Source organism: Balaenoptera musculus, chromosome 11 (assembly GCF_009873245.2).
Source record: "Balaenoptera musculus isolate JJ_BM4_2016_0621 chromosome 11, mBalMus1.pri.v3, whole genome shotgun sequence".
In the NCBI taxonomy this organism is placed as follows: domain Eukaryota; kingdom Metazoa; phylum Chordata; class Mammalia; order Artiodactyla; family Balaenopteridae; genus Balaenoptera; species Balaenoptera musculus.
The window spans coordinates 51,269,726-51,286,801 of NC_045795.1; the positions used below are offsets into that span (position 1 = coordinate 51,269,726).

Below are 17,076 nucleotides of genomic sequence, written 5' to 3' on the forward strand. Positions count from 1 at the left end.
AACATTTTCTCATGTTTTTACTTCTAGAAACATAATAGTTTTAGGTTTTACATTAAGATCTGTTATCTGTTTCAAGTTGATTATGGTCTGTGGTGCAAGAAAAGGGCTGAGGTTCTCTTTGGGGAGGATATTGATATCCCATCATTCAAACATCATTGTTGAAAAGACTCTCCTTTCTCCACTGAATTACTCACTTTGATAGCCGTGTCAGAATAGGTTGATTGTATACACGTCAGTCTATTTTGGGATTCTTCTGTTTTATTGAGATCTCTATATATCTATCCTACACCGTGTTGTATTGAAATCAGGTAGCGTGAGTGATTTAACTTTGTTCCTCTTTTTCATAATTATTTTGGCTGTTCCTAGTCCTTTGCTTCATATAAATTTTAAATTGGCTTATCAACATCTACCCAGATGAGTTGAGATTTCTACTTTTATTGGGAGTACATTAAATCTATAGATAGTTTGGGGAGAATTGTTATCTTAATATGAAGTCTTCTGATACATGTACATGGTTATCTCTTTTCATTATTTTATTTCTCAGTTTTGGCTTTAATTTTTCTAGAGTATAAATTAGTCATTTGAGATCATCTCTTCCAATATAAACACTTAAAGGTATGTTTCCCTCTAAGTGCTGTTTTCGCTGCACTGCACAGACTTTTTTTGAGAAATAGTATTTGCATACCATAAAATTTACCCTTTTAAAGTATACAATTCAGTGGCTTTTAGTTTATGAATAAAGTTATAACACAAATTCCAGGGTTGTAATTTTCTCACTTTTAAATTTTTCAATATTTTAATATACTCCCTCCCCATTCACGTTTTAGAATAGGACCCACCTTATTATTTGACCCTGTCCAAAGGTAAACCTTGTCGAAGTTGGCATGGTTTGGGGGAGGAGATTGGAGTGTATTTTGTCACACATGTGCACTGTAACATTGAATTCAAAGCAGTGTTTCATAGTCTGTTAGAAGTCTCATACAGCTCTAAGTGCTGTAAAACTAAGAGTTTTCTCTTTTCTTCCTCTCTCCCTCCCTTCCTTTTTTTTTGTTTTGTTTTTGTTTGTTTTACAATTTCCCCGAAGATTGGACGTCACTTGTAGTTTGTTTTAATGTACTAACAGAAATAGAAGCCCATTTTGAAAGTGAAGAATTCCTTGAAATAAGCTCTATAGAAAGCATACTGTTAAATTTGAACATGGAGATAACTCTTTTAATACAGAATTACCTATCATGTTTAATACAGAATTACCTATAATGGGACTTACATCTATCATTTCTTACTCAATTCATCTTAAAGATGACCCTTTGCTCTTGGCATAAGTATTTAGAGCTTATGTTTCTAAAATTTTAAATTCTGTTTTCTGAAGGTGCTAATAATACATTTTGATTTTTCAAATGAGCACGTAAACTCTTTGATTAGTTTTTTTAAGACAATAGAGATATGTCAACTTTTTGAACCTTCATTTATTGCATGTTGTCTTTCCAGTTCAGAATAATTGAGAATTTTACTGACATATCATTAGGCCTTCTAGAAATTTTAAGAATATAAATTTATTGAAGATATGATTGTGGTATCTGAAAATTTCTAGATAATGATAGGTTTTCAAAAATGGATGCTCATAATTATATGTGAGATATAGATGATCACATTCAGATGAAGAAAAACTACAGATTAAGGTGTTATGTCTAAGCAGACCTACCATATAAAAATGTAGACTTACTGAACAAATTTATTCTTTAGTTAAAAAATCTTAATTTGTTGATATTAATCATTTTAAGATAGAAAATATAACAAATGGAAAAATAGAAGTTCCTTTTAAGATGATTCTTTTTACTAATAACTATATAACTAAAAAAAAAAAAAAATCAAAGCTATTCCTAAAATGTATGACTACTGTCCAGTGTTATAAATGTGATATATATTAAGTGGATCCAAGTATCTGTATAACCTCATTACTCTTTTTAAAAAATAATCTTTGCTTTTTGTAATACAGGTTTACTAAACATTTAACCTTTTTTCATTCAGCAGGAACATTTATAAACTTTATTATATCAGTTGCTTGTTTGTTTTTTAGGTAAAATCTGTAAAAACTGGGTCAGTTTTTTGGACGATGTGCTGCTGCTTGTCATATTTCTATATGGTAAGATTTCATGTTACAAACTACATGAGGGCAAACAAGTCTTTGGCAGCTGGATCAGTGCCTCCTCTTCATCATTCCCTTCTCAGCCAGGGCTACTTCCCCACTTCGTTTCTCCTGCGGTCTTTAACATCTTTTGTTTAATGTATTCTCTTTCCTTACTACCACTCTCTTTCCTACTCCCACCTTCAGGGCCTGGTATGGACTTTTACTTTAGTGGGGAGGGCTAGTACTCAACCCCTCAAACGTAATACTTGCAGCAAGTGAAACAAAAACTTTTCTTTCAAATGTACAACTTTTCCTGAATAATGGTCACATTCTCTAGGTTAGCCTGTAAACTACTTAACATAATTTTTTTCAACAGATTACTTAAGATTGGGGTTCAGTATTACCTCTTTAATCTCCTGCCGTTCTTTTCCACACCACAGCCTATATAGTAGTCTTATGCTGAAAATTAATGATAATCTTAAGTAACTTTTTTTTGTTTCTTAAACAAATGTCATGGAATTTGTGCTTCCATATTATCCATGCCCGTTTTAAAGTGGTTAAAGATTAGGACACATTCTGTGCAGTTGTACTCAATAATAGCAAACCCATTCTCTTTCAAGTTTAGACTGAAATTTTGGAAATAACCAGAAGTCCTTCAGTTAGAACTGGAACTCAACCAGAGTAATGTTGTCTTTGGTGAAAAATAGCGTATGACTGTAGCAGTAAACTGGTGTTCTTATGTGAATTGTAAACTGAAGGCCATTTCTTTTAAATTGTTTTTATATATTTTAGACAAGGACAGCATTGTTAGAACATGTATGTTAACATATAGTCTCCTAAGGTGACTGTTGGTACAAATGGTTCTTTTACGCTTTTAGTTATTAGAGAACATGCAAGAACTTTGATCTTGACAGACCTTATTGCCTATTACTGAATGTACTTAATAAATTCTATTGGTTTGAAATAAACATAATCTTTAGAATCTTTATTGATTTAGACCAGAACATAACATACTCAATTGTCTGGTAAATAGAATTATTCTAATTTTGTGCTACAGGCTAAACATTAAACTGGGATCTTGATTTGTATCCATTGGTAGGAAGAAATTTATACCCAAGGTATAGCACCTTTTGTCTTGAGGATCACAAAGCACATCCAGATCATCTGAGTATTCCTTTTAGTTGTTGACTAATGCTAACATCCATTGTTCTTATTCTTAGTGAAGTTTCTTGCAACGTATTTATCATCAAAAATGGAGGGAGTAAAAGGGTTTTTTTTCTTTTAAAAATTTATGATCTATATTCTAAAAGTCTATCTCCATGACAGTCTTTTTATTGCCAATTCACAAATTATATTTTTCTCAGTGTTCTTATAAGTTTAATTTAATTTGACCATTTCTCCAGTGAATATATAAAAGTGTATTGGATTTATGGTATTGTGTTGTTACTTATCAATAAAAATAAAGAAAAATAGGTTATTTGTAGGTTACAAATCCATTTTTAAGCATCTCAAAATTGCTAAAAATCCTAGTGTGTTTATATTTGCTTATTATATGTTTAGATTGTCATGACATGTCATCACAAAACTTATCTATTTTTAAAAGCAAGTATATAAATTATTTAACTTAGCATTTCTTTACTCATAGGTCTCTGCTTGGGGTGGTTATGTGTTTATTATCAACCTTATTCCACTGCATGTATTTGTGTTGTTACTAATGCAGAGATACAGCAAAAGAGTCTACATAGGTAAGTGATTTGACTTCTGATAGCTGTCTACTTCTAAGAGGTGTTTCATATACGTTCTTTTCATTGAACAGACATTTCTGTTAGGTTAGTATTATTCATGAGGAGGTAAAAATAATTTTAGATTTATTTTGCTTTTTGTATTAATAAGGAGGGTCAGGCATTTTTACTAAGTGTGTTGTTATCAACTTTCCCTTAATGAGTTTTTGTCGAAATCAGTCTAGATCTAATATTTGTCAACCTTTTATTTTAATTCAGGGGAATGGGCATTTCTATCATTCACATATACACATTGTTCAAATTCAGCTTACTCACTGTAAGAGGTTAAGGATCCTTAACAGTTTAATAAACTTTTGAAAGCTCTTTCTGTATAATATACAACGGACTGTCTTAGTCCATTCTAGCTGCTATAACAAAATACCAGAGACTGAGTAGTTTATAAACAATAGAAATTTATTTCTCAGTTTTGGAGGCCAGAAAATCCAAAATCAAGGCACCAGAATGCTCACATTCTTGTGAGGGCTGTTTTCCTGTTCCACAGCTGGTACCTTCTTTGTCCCCATCTGATAGAAGGAATGAGCAAGCTCTCTGGGGCCTCTTTTAAAAGGGTACTGCTTCCTTGGAGCCCTCATTACCTAATCACCTCCCAAAGGCTACCTCCTAATACCATTTCCGTGGGCATTAGGTTTTCAGCATTGAATTCTGGGGAGAAACAAACATTCGGACCCTAATAGAGACTGAGTATTTTCTCTACACAATTTTAATTTGCTCTACAGGTTTTAAAACATATCTTTTGAATAAGATGCTTAGTAATAGATGATGTCTCAAATCTTAGAGCGCATTTTCTATGAGAGAGACAACTTCTTTGGGTTGAATTAATCACAGAGAAGTTATGATCTGAAACCAGTGTCTTAGTAAAATAATATAATTCCATTATAATAATGTTGGAAAACAGTAACAAAAAGATATAAATCTTATTTACTTGATTAAAAAACAGTAGTTTGGCAGTTTCTCAAAAATTTAATCATAGAGTTACCGTGTGACCCACAATTCTACTCCTAGGTATATACCTAAGAGAATTGAAAATATATATTTACTTTGTAACTGCTTAGGATGTATCTCTATGAACTGTGTACTATATGCTTCTGTATAGTCCTTACAATATTTTATTGTCTTATTTTCTGTAACAATTTTCCGTGGATTCTTTGGGCTTAAGGTATATTAAAAGGGAGACTGCGATTCTGGGACTTCCCTGGTGACGCAGTGGTTAAGAATTCGCCTGCCAATGCAGGGGACATGGGTTCGATTCCTGGTCCGGGAAGATCCTATGTGCCATGGAGCAACTAAGCCAGTGGGCCACAACTAAAAAAGAAAATATATATTTACACGAAAACTTGTACTGTAACATTCATAGCAGCATTTATTATTCGTGATAGCCAAAAAGTGAAGACAAACCAATGTCCATCAACTGATGAATGGATAAAGTGTGGTACATCCATGCAATGGTATATTATTTGGCAATGAAAAGGAATAAAGTACTGATAACATGCTACATCATGAGCCTTGAAAACATTGTGCTAAGTAAAATAAGCCAGGCACAAAAGGCCATATACTGTAGGATTCTTTTTGTATGAAGTGTCCAGTGCAGGCAAATCCATAAAGACAGCAAGCAGATTAGAGACAGGAAGTTGATTTAGTGGTTGCCAGGGGTCTGGGGAGTAGAGGAGTGACTGCTAATGGGTAGGGGGTTTCTTTTGGGGGTGAGCAAATGTTCTGGAATTAGATAGTGGTGATAGTTACACAGCTTTATGAATATAATAAAAACCACTCAATGGTACATTTTAAAAGGATAGGTTTTTTTTTTTTTTAGTACAAATTATATCAATTTTTAAAAGTTAGAGTATATTAATTACATTTACCATTTCAGCATACTTTATAACAATCACCACTGAAATAGTACATCTGTATGTATCAAGTTCTTCTTATATAGCACAAACTGTCCTAATTTCTTCACATGTATTTAACTCATTTAGTCTTCATAACCACACTGTGAGGATAGTTACTATTACTATCCTCATTTTACAGATGAGGAAACAAGAGAAGACATAATTTGCTCAAAATCATGTAGCTAGTAATGGAGCTGAAGCCTGAACTTAGATATTTTGGCTCCATAGCCCGTAATGCAAAAAAAATCACTGTAACTGTGTGCCTGCCATATAAATAAATATCTTACTGGGGAAATATATCAACCTATGATAAATCTCTTTACCCTGAAAACACTGTAAACAATCATTGGAATCCAGAAAAGAAGATGACAGATTAAACAATAACTCTCGGCTTTTTGTTTTGGAACTATACAAGGAAAAACATTTTAAGTTAAATGGTTATGGGGAGGAACTAAGAATTTCTTTGTTTAATTTAAAAAATTGGGGTCCTGAAAATGTAACGGTCAGGAGAACAGAGTTAGGGGGAAGATTGAAGGATAGACTTTTGCGAAATGCCCCTGAATCAGGAAGAGGAAGAACTAAAGGAAGAGTTAGAAGTAGCCAGATAAATACATTGTTAAGGAGGTCAAATGGGAGTATTTTCTACATACAAGTTTAAAGCATGAACAGTGACCAAGTCCTCTTTTATTTATTTATTTATGGCTGTGTTGGGTCTTCGTTTCTGTGTGAGGGCTTTCTCTAGTTGCGGCAAGCGGGGGCCACTCTTCATCGCGGTGCGCAGGCCTCTCACTATCGTGGCCTCTCCGGTTGCGGAGCACAGGCTCCAGACGCGCAGGCTCAGCAACTGTGGCTCACGGGCTTAGTCGCTCCGCGGCATGTGGGATCTTCCCATACCAGGGCTCGAACCCGTGTCCCCTGCATTGGCAGGCAGATTCTCAACCACTGCACACCACCAGGGAAGCCCTGACCAAGTCCTCTTAAGTGTTAGCACTAAGATCAGGTAGGATGAGAGTTGAGAAAAGACCTTGTATTTGATGGATAGGATTTCTCTGGTCACTTTAGAAAAGCATACAGTTAACACTGCTTTGGTTGGCTCTTGAGAATATAAGAATATTAGAAGAGCTTTTCAGAGGGAAGAAAAAATAAAATGGGTTAGGGATGTTATGGATGTGTATGAAGTTAGATTAGCAAAGTCTTAGATAATTGCATGGTGTTCAAATTCTCCACCCCACCCTCCGTGTTTATATTTAGCTCTAGAAGTTACCAAGGAACATCATCTTATACTTTCAAATTATATTTCTTTGTTTTTTTTCTGCTGTACTATCCGTGATTTCATTTTAGGTATCAGTACGAAGTATATTTGCTATTTTTAAAAGTTGTGATTGTCTCTCCACTCAGGTGTTTTGAACAAGTCGCTTCTTGCTGCTTTTACAAATAGAGCTTATAAAATAATAGTTTACAAGACTCATTCTCTACATAGTTTGCAATGAACAGCATCCTGGAAAAAGAAAAATTATTTTTCTCATTATGTATATCTGTTAAGTTAGTCATTGTATTTCTCTCTGCTGGTCGAGAAGAATCGTGGAGGGTTTTTTTTATTTTTAGTTTTTGGGGGGCGGGGGGGGCAATCTTGTGAGCTTTAATTGCATATAAGTTTCTTACCATTTTTCACCCTGCTTATTTACCAGCATTCACAGTAGTCAAGTAATCAAGCAGTAATAAAGTATCTTTATTAGTCAAAAGCTTCAACAGTCTTACAAGCCTTTAATCATATTTGTTAATAATAAAGCAAAATTGGTTGAATTTTAAAGTATTTCCTCACTATGTTTCTTTTGGTTAGTACTATTTTGGTTGAGAGAGACAGGGGATGGCAAAGGAATATTTTGCTAGACCTTTCCATCATCACCCAGGAGATAAAACAACTCAGAAATGGTAAGGTGATTTAATGGTGGATCAAAGTTAACAGGAATATAATATTCACAAAACCTTTTCTAACTTTATTTAAGTAAAAGGAAGTATAGCAGTACTTTAAAAGCGTGAAGGGTACTGTCAACATAAGTTGTTTAAGCAGGTACTTGAAGGTTAGTTTGGGGAACAGCAGGAGCTTCTTGAAAACTTGACATTCTTTTGGAACTCGAATCAGGCCTTTCAGTGCCTTTTATTTTATAGAACAATTCATTTGTACACCTTAAGTCAAGGACAGTGGTTTGTTTCTTCTCTGTATCAATCTGGTCCCACCCCATACCCTTGGATTAAAAAAAAATAAAGTACTTAAAAATTTTTATTTATTTATTTATTTTTTTATGTTTGGTTGCGTTGGGTCTTCGTTGCTGTGCACAGGCTTTCTGTAGTTGCGTCGAGCGGGGGCTACTTTTCATTGTGGTGTGTGGGCTTCTCATTACAGTGGCTTCTCTTGTGGAGCACGGGCTCTAGGTGTGCTGTCTTCAGTAGTTGTGGTGTGCGGGCTCAGTAGTTGTGGCTGGCAGGCTCTAGAGCACAGGCTCAGTAGTTGTGGCACACAGGCTTAGTTGCTCCGCAGCATGTGGGATCTTTCCAGACCAGGGTTCAAACCCATGCCCTCTGCATTGGCAGGCGGATTATTAACCTCTGCGCCACCAGGGAAGTCCCAAAACAAATAAAGTACTTTAAGAGTGAAAAGATGTTTAGGTTCTGTTTCAGAAGATTACTATTTGTCCCAAACCAAAGAGATTTTCTTTGGTTAAAAATAACCAAACAGAATAACAGACTTTGTATGTATCTTCCTAATGGTAATTTGGGGGGAATTCTGACACACTGTAAGTATGGTCTGCAGTAGTGAAGGCCAGTAACTGTACTTCCACAGGATGGCAGTGTGATGAACATTGTCGTGATGTAATAAATGATTTACTACATTATTGGTCTTGTGCGTTTTCTTAGAGCTTACTACTTTGATGGAAAGCTTTATTTGTCTGGTTTAAAGGGTAAGAAAAGTAGGTTAAGATGGATGGATAGAAGGTTGTGATAGATGTAGATAGTAGTTTGGTCAAATTTCATAAAGAGTCTGGAGGAAGAATTGGTGAAGAATGATTGCCATGTGTTTGTGTTGTTGAGGTCTTTTGAGAACATTAGAGAATGGTACAGGTGTTGTCAACTGCCTCTTCAATGCCCATGTCAAGAAGAGGAGCTCTCTCCCTCTAAGTTTTTATAGAGCCAGGGTTTTTTCCACTAATGTCACATGTACTTGCTTCATTGTATTGTGGTTATTTGTGTACATCTCTGATTTCCCCAATTAGATATCTAACTCTTAGAGGATAGGATTGATCTTAATAAGATTTTGTATTTTTAGAAAGTCTTGACCATGATAGACATAAACTTAATATTTGAATGAATTAATTAAAGAGATAATTTTTAAACACACTGTTTGATGCTCTGGTATAAAGAATGGAGAAAAACTTGTTTTCATTTTGCAGTGGAGATTGTGTTTATTTTTAAGAATTGAAAGTTACTTCACTATTTCTTAATACTCAAGTATATCTAATTCTTATTTTCATTGTTTTAAAACATGGGTTTGTAAATGGGATTTAAAGTGAGGTATGGAGATGTATATCTAATTTTACAGGTTCAAGAAGAAGGGCAGTATTAAAAGCAAGATGAGCTTGTGACATTTTATATTACTTGGCAGGCAATCCTGAATTTAATAGTGTTAAAAAAACAAAATTCAACTGAGTAAATTTTAAGTATTTAATTGGCTTTATGAATGATTCATAAGTTGAGCGGCATCACATCTAGCCAAGTAGAAAGGAGCTCCAAAGAGCCTCAGAAAGGGAAAGATTTTCATAGGCAAGACAAGGAAATTCACAAACAGAAATGCCTTTCAGGCTTAGGTAACCTACCTATTGGGGAGGGAAGGGTCTGTGTGTCAGATTACCTCATCTTTCTTTGGTGAGGGGGGTTTAGAAAGAATTACCTCATTGGTGCTGACCAAAAAATTCCACACTGACCAGTTAGGATTGCATTCCTGGGGAAGGTTGTGACTGCAATTAAGGTTATGAATTAAGTTTTGATTTTAGCCCAGGTGACTCCATTTGGGGCCTGTCATTTCTTTAACAATGGAAATATTGGTGTGTTAAAGAGTGCTGTGAAGTAGAACATATATCCCCCTATGTAAACATCTCAGTATCAGTGATCCAAAAAAGATAAAAATAGGAAAGACATGAATCCAGTTCTCTGAAAAGGAAATGGTTATCTTTGGATTATTGCATATAGCACATTTATCAGCTTTGTATCATTGGTTCATGTAAGTAGGTATAAATAAGGTTAATTTGGATAGAGGAATATTTATAGGAAAAATATTGTTTAGATAGAACTTGTCTGTTTCTGTTAGTTCAGATTTATTTGACATTAATATATATTTATAAAGTAATGTTTACAAATTTAAGTCCCACCTGGCCTTTTTTACGTTTGCCGAGATTGAATTTCTTTTTCTTGAACTCATCTCCATCTTTTTATTAACTTGAACTCTAGTGCACCTACTTCTTTTTTTTTTTTTAATTTATTTTATTTATTTCTTTTTGGCTGCGTTGGGTCTTTGTTGCTGTGCGCGGGCTTTCTTTAGTTGCGGCGAGCGGGGGCTACTCTTTGTTGCAGTGTGCGGGCTTCTCATTGCGATGGCTTCTCTTGTTGCGGAGCATGGGCTCTAGGCGTGTGGGCTTCAGTAGTTGTGGCTCACGGACTCTATAGAGTACAGGCTCAGTAGTTGCGGCGCACGGGCTTAGTTGCTCCGCGGCATGTGGGATCTTCCTGGACCAGGGCTCGAACCCGTATCTCCTGCACTGGCAGGTGGATTCTTAACCACTGTGCCACCAGGGAAGCCCTAGTGCACCTACTTTTTTATAAAATGTTTTCTTCTTCACTAATGACATTAAATACCTCTGTGAAGTTGCATAAAACTGCTGAAATGAGAATATTACCAGGTTTAGTCTTCTCTTTTTGGATATGCCTGGAAATGAACTTGAGCAAATCCCTGAGAGGAAACTTCATTGATAGTTTCCAGGCAAGTGATCGCTGAAATTTTTATATTACCAAGCACAGTATAGTCCCATTTGAAGAGACAGTATGATGTGTGTACGCATCATGTATATGTGTGCCGACCATGCCTTCTAGTGATTATTTCTGGAAAATGTGACTTAAAGGGAAGTAAATGGGCTAGAGACTTTCACTTTTTACTGTGTTTTTTTTTTCTAAACAATACATTACCTTTACAATTAAGAACAAACCAAACAAACAAAAAAGAACAAACCAGTAATCCATGGAAACAGATGCAGATTTGTGTTTGCCTTGCCCTGGGATAGAGGGGATGAGGTGAGCATGAGGTTTTCTTTTGGGATGATGAAAATGTTTTGAGACTAGAGAGGTTTGGTGGTTGTACAACATTGAGAATATACTAAATGCCCCTGAATTGTTCACTTCAAAATGATTATATGTGAATTTGACCTCAGTTTTTTTTTTAAAGACTTTACTTTTTTGTTCAGTGTGTGCCATTTGTCATATCTAATCCAAATTCTGTGGCAGTGTTATATAATATTCAGTGTTCATTTGTGTTTATAAAAAAGAGAAATCCAGCCTCAGAGGATGTAAGTAGACTTAACTATAATTAATACACATCAATGACATAAGGTTTTCTCAGGCTTGGCCTTTCTAATTGTGCCTTTTTTTTTTTTTTTTAATTTTTGGCTGCGTTGGGTCTTCATTGCTGCGCACGAGCTTTCTCTAGTTGCGGTGAGCGGGGGCTACTCTTTGTTGTGGTGCGCAGGCTTGTGATTGTGGTGGCTTCTCTTGTCGTGGAGCACGGGCTCTAGGCGCGCAGGCTTCAGTAGTTGTGGCACACGGGCTCAGTAGTTGTGGCTCGCGGGCTCTAGAGCACAGGTTCAGTAGTTGTAGCTCACGGCCTTAGTTGATCCATGGCATGTGGGATCTTCCCAGACCAGGGCTTGAACCCGTATCCCCTGCATTGGCAGGCAGATTCTTAACCACTGTGCCACCAGGGAAGTCCCTCTAATTGTGCTTTGTGTGCTCAATATTTCTCCAGGGTTTAATTTCTCAGCTCTAGGTGTCTAAAAGGCCTGTTGATCATAGAATCTTAGCTTATTATTATTGGGGCGGAGGAGGGGAGGGATCTACAAGTCTTGTCCAAACTCCTCATTCTGTTGCGAGGAAACAAACTTTTGTTTTTAAGTAGTTGTTCAAGGTCACACAATGACCTTGTTCCCATTTTTTTTTCTAATTCTGCCTCTGTGACTCTTTGTCTGGATGTCTACACAGACTGATTTGTTAAAGAAACATACTGTTATTAGATAACCCATCAACCAAATTGGTTGACAGTTCAAATATATGTGACATAGAAATTCTTATTTATATTTACGTAACTCTTATTGCATTTGTGTTCAACTATCTTATTGAGGGTAATTGTATTCCAACACTAATATGTCTGGAAAGTACATTGTTGGATGGGTTACTTCTGCAGCGTCCTCTAGACAACTGGTTCTCTATTAGCTTGAGGTCATCAGAAACTTTATACATTGGTCCTTCCTATTACATTTACTTAAGCTTCTTATCCTTTTTCTAACACTGTAGTCATCTCTCATCAGACAGCTTGGAAGACAACATTTGAACCGTTAACGCATAATTTACCTTCTATAAATGGGTTTCTTTTAAAAGCAAATAAGCATTCTTTTTTTTTTTTAATAGTTCTTTAAGTTAGTTGTAGGGTATTTTTATTTATTTATTTTATTTATTTTTTGTCAGTGTTGCGTCTTCGTTTCTGTGCGAGGGCTTTCTCTAGTTGTGGCAAGCGGGTGCCACTCTTCATCGTGGTGCGCGGGCCTCTCACTGTCGCGGCCTCTCTTGTTGCGGAGCACAGGCTCCAGACGCGTAGGCTCAGTAGTTATGGCTCACGGGCCCAGTTGCTCCACGGCATGTGGGATCTTCCCAGACCAGGGCTCGAACCCGTGTCCCCTGCATTGGCAGGCAGACTCTCAACTACTGCGCCACCAGGGAAGCCCCAAATAAGCATTCTTTCTCAGCTGAGTTGAGTGAAGGGAAGCATATGCTGTGCTGTACAATGTGTAGCATACAGATATGCCTGCTGTAACAGTTCTCTTGCAGTCTTTTTTTTCTAATAGAGTACTTTATTTGCCAACAACTAAATATTGACTATACTTCATAAAGTATGTGAATAAGCTTTATAAATGGAATAATCTTCACATTAACTTATTTTACATGAGTTTTAACTTCATTTCTAAATAATTTTTAATTGCAGTGATTCCAAATACTTTCGCTGTAATCAGCTTGTCTGGTAGTGATCTGTGAACACCTAAATGCAAAAATAAGTCTGTTATACAAATTGTAGCCCCTCCCCAATTTACCTATACACTTAGGTTGATATAAGCCAAGAATACTATATAGTATATTCAGTGCCAAGAGCAAATAAGTTTCCTTTATTAGATCCTAATAAATTCAGTAACTAGTCTGTTTTATGGCTTGACTTCTGTGTTCTTTTGTTCTTTAATCACAGAAAACTTAGCGGATGGACGTAAGATTTTTTTTTTAACTGGTTAAGTACTGTACAAAAGTGTTAGGAGACTATAAATAGAGTGTGAATACTTAAAAGCTTTTGAGACAATAGCAGCTATTCATATATGATGATGATAAGTATTCATTTGGTCATGCATACTTTGGGTTAATGCCAATAGGAATGGTGTTTACTTATATATTACATAGCTTCTTGGGTTATGTCATTGATTATTAATGATAGATTGAAAAAAAACTTGATTCCATTTTCAGGAGAGTAAAACAGCACCAGTCTCCTTAAAATAATATTTTTTAAAATGGCAGAAAGAATTTCACGATTTATAATGTATGATTAACCATCAAATATGTATCAAATAGAATAGTCACTTCAGTATTCTATTCTTAAAATAAGTTCAGTTAAAACTTTGCTAAAAATATATGAGTTGTGTATATATTTATGTTTGAAGTACTATTGGTAGTAGTAAATTATCCTTGTTTCCTATTTTGTCTTTATAGCATATAGCACTTTCTATATCGTGGGCTTAATATTATCCATGCAGATACCCTTTGTGGGATTCCAGCCAATCAGAACAAGTGAACACATGGCAGCTGCAGGTATGAAAAATATTTATTTTCTTTCTTCTAAAGAATCTGTGAAGGTATGACTGGCCAGTCTTCAGTGGAATGAAGGGTTCTTTTGGGGTTTTGTAGTTGTTTTTAATTTTGATCGTATTGGTTCTAAAACATCACCACTATAAAATATGAATATCATAGAGTTTATGGAGACTTTCTGATATTGTGTGCCTAAAAGTGCCTATCTTGCCAGCTGTGACTGTTCTGAAAAAGCAAAACATCCTTTTTTGCAAACACTAAATAACATTTGCTTTGTATAAATTAAATAGTGTATCTGTACACTGAGTTACTGTATCACTGAGTTTTCATTTTACCAAATTTAGATGGAACATTTCATTTTTATGTTCCATACATCTCACTAAAATATTTTATCCGTATCTACTAACTGGAATTAATGGCTTTCCTATTGATTATAAGGTAATATAATTCCTCTTCCTAAAGCAGAGAATTTTGCCACCATTAATCTCGGTCACAAATAACAAGATACAATGGGAGATCTGTGAATAAAACTTTATCAGAGATTCTTCACACAAGGTGCATGATCCATAGGAAGTCTGTGGGTAGTTTTTTTGTTTGTAGCATTTTATAAATATCAGTATATTTAACTTTCTGAGACGATGTTCCATAGCTTTTATCATCAGATTCTCAGTAAGAATCTTGAACCATCTCTAACCCCCACCCAACTATAAACAGTAGCCATATATCAGGATTCTCCTGATCCAGGTCATTTGTATCCTTCAGTAAATCTGAGAATTATTTTTTTAATGACGTTTCTTTATTTTTTTTCTTTTTTTCCTAGAAAACATGTTGCTAAAATATGGGACAAAGGGTGGAATTTAATGTGCTGGATAGGCTTCAGTTATTGAAATGAGATTTTTCTTGCCTGGTCCGTGTATGGGGAGTCTGATCATTTTGAAAAAAATATGTAACAGAATTTTTTGGATGTATTAATTGGTTAACTGTCATTTGACAAAGGTAATGTCAGATCAAATGACTAGTCTTTGATATGAATGGTACAAGGTATTCTAAGAAGGTCTTCCAAATTAACGTTTGTAAATGTCCTTGGTAAAAATGCTTTGTTGATTACTTATATGAACCTTTTCTTTAATTAGGTGTCTTTGCATTGCTGCAAGCTTATGCTTTCTTGCAGTATCTGAGAGACCGATTAACAAAACAAGAGTTCCAGACCCTGTTCTTTTTGGGTGTATCACTAGCTGCAGGTGCTGTGTTCCTTAGTGTCATCTATTTGACTTATACAGGTAGGTGTCATCCCCTGTAGGATATGAATCTTGTCTCTAGGTTATTGCAAAAGGTAATTCTTTTTCAAATTTTGTACATGTTCCATTTATCCTAGTAGGTTAAATATTGTGGTTTCTTTACAAACTGTATGAAAATAATAGTCAGAGGTTCTATAAAATATGAATAGCACTACAAATTTTGATTTTTTTTTTTTTAACAGTATCTTAATTTTGCTGCTTCAGGTTCTGATAAATCCACTTTCAAGCATCCTTCTCTTGATGGATGAATAGGCCCAAAATGTATAAAATTCAAAGCTTCCAGTGTTAACAGTGCAGGTTTACCCTCCCTTGTGTACGTATACTCTATCTCCTGCTTTTAAACAGTCAACCAAATCAGTTTCAGTCTGCTTCTGGATTCCGAGTTACTTTCTAATCCTGACTTTACTAGTACCTAGAAACAGGTCAAATTCTTTCTGAAGGTATGCCAAATTAATGTACCAGCCTACATCATAAAATCATGAAGAATTAATTGACAGGAATAAAAGGCACGAATGTTTAAAATCATCTTTGTGGACTTCCCTGGTGGCACAGTGGTTGGGAGTACACCTGCCAATGCAGGGGACACGAGTACAAGCCCTGGTCTGGGAAGATCCCACATGCCGTGGAGCAACTAAGCCTGTGTGCCACAACTACTGAGCCTGCACTCCGGAGCCTGTGAGCCACAACTACTGAAGCCCTTGCGCCTAGAGCCCGTGCTCCGCAACAAGAGAAGCTGCCGCAATGAGAAGCCTGTGTACCGCAATGAGGAGTAGCCCCCGCTCGATGCAACTAGAGAAAGCCCACGCGCGGCAATGAAGATCCAACGCAGCCAAAAATAAATTAAAAATAAATAAATTTTTTTAAAAATTAAAATCATCTTTGTAATTTATCTAAATTTGGCATACTGGACACCTCTCACTTTTTAAAATTATCCAATGCTATCTTAATATCTTAGCTTTATTTTACTAGTCAACTAGAGGTTTAAGAGAGAATTGGAAAACATTCTGCAATTTTATCTATCAACTTGTTGTATTTCTCTGGAAATGTAATGTCCGTGGATTTTTTTTTATTTGATCCCTAACCTTATTTTATCTGACTGCCAGCTGTGTGAAATAACGTTGTCACGTATTTTTTTAAAAACAAGAATTCTTTTAATATTAGCTTAAATTAATCCATAATAATCAATAAACATAAAAACAGTGAAAAGGCAGATTAATTTCCTCTACATTTTTCCTTCCAAGGTTACATTGCACCATGGAGTGGCAGGTTTTACTCATTGTGGGATACTGGGTAAGTGCATATCAGTTATTTGCCCTCATGTTATTTCCCTTTTGTCATCTGTTCTTTATTGTTAGTATCTCTGTCAATACCTGGGCAACATTTCTAAAGTATCTAGCATGTACTAGTTTAGTAAATGTTGTATTTTGTCTGTTATAATACCTGTTTGGAATTCACCTTTAGTGTGATATGTAAGTCACATTTCTGTTCATGGGCAACTCCTTATTTTAGTTTTATTTGTTAATACATTTCAGGTAACGTGTGCCATTTTAGTAATTGATTTTTGTTTTTACCAATGTATTCAAAGTTTCCATCTGTTAGTAATATTTAATTTTTAATCATTAAGGATAGATGCTATGTTATAGCATCTATATGCCGTAGATATGAAGAAAAATTTAACTTTCTTTTTAATACCACATTATCTAAGTTTCTTGATATTTTTTAACCTATCAAATATACTAGAGAATATTTGTTGTGCTTTTTAAGAGTGCTATTATAAAAAGAGTTAGTAAAAAAGTTTTAGT

The 17,076-nt window shown here is 35.3% G+C and overlaps 1 protein-coding gene across 1 annotated transcript in view; it reads left to right on the forward strand.

Annotated features, from left to right (window-relative positions):
- The window catches only part of STT3B (STT3 oligosaccharyltransferase complex catalytic subunit B), a 104,332-nt gene that overhangs the window by 70,777 nt on the left and 16,479 nt on the right, over nucleotides 1–17,076 (forward strand). Inside the window, exons 4-8 of the mRNA XM_036868511.1 lie at nucleotides 2,078–2,143; nucleotides 3,774–3,873; nucleotides 13,881–13,979; nucleotides 15,110–15,256; nucleotides 16,516–16,564. Of these exons, the coding sequence (XP_036724406.1) occupies nucleotides 2,078–2,143; nucleotides 3,774–3,873; nucleotides 13,881–13,979; nucleotides 15,110–15,256; nucleotides 16,516–16,564 (461 nt within the window). The remainder of the gene's footprint in view (nucleotides 1–2,077; nucleotides 2,144–3,773; nucleotides 3,874–13,880; nucleotides 13,980–15,109; nucleotides 15,257–16,515; nucleotides 16,565–17,076) is intronic.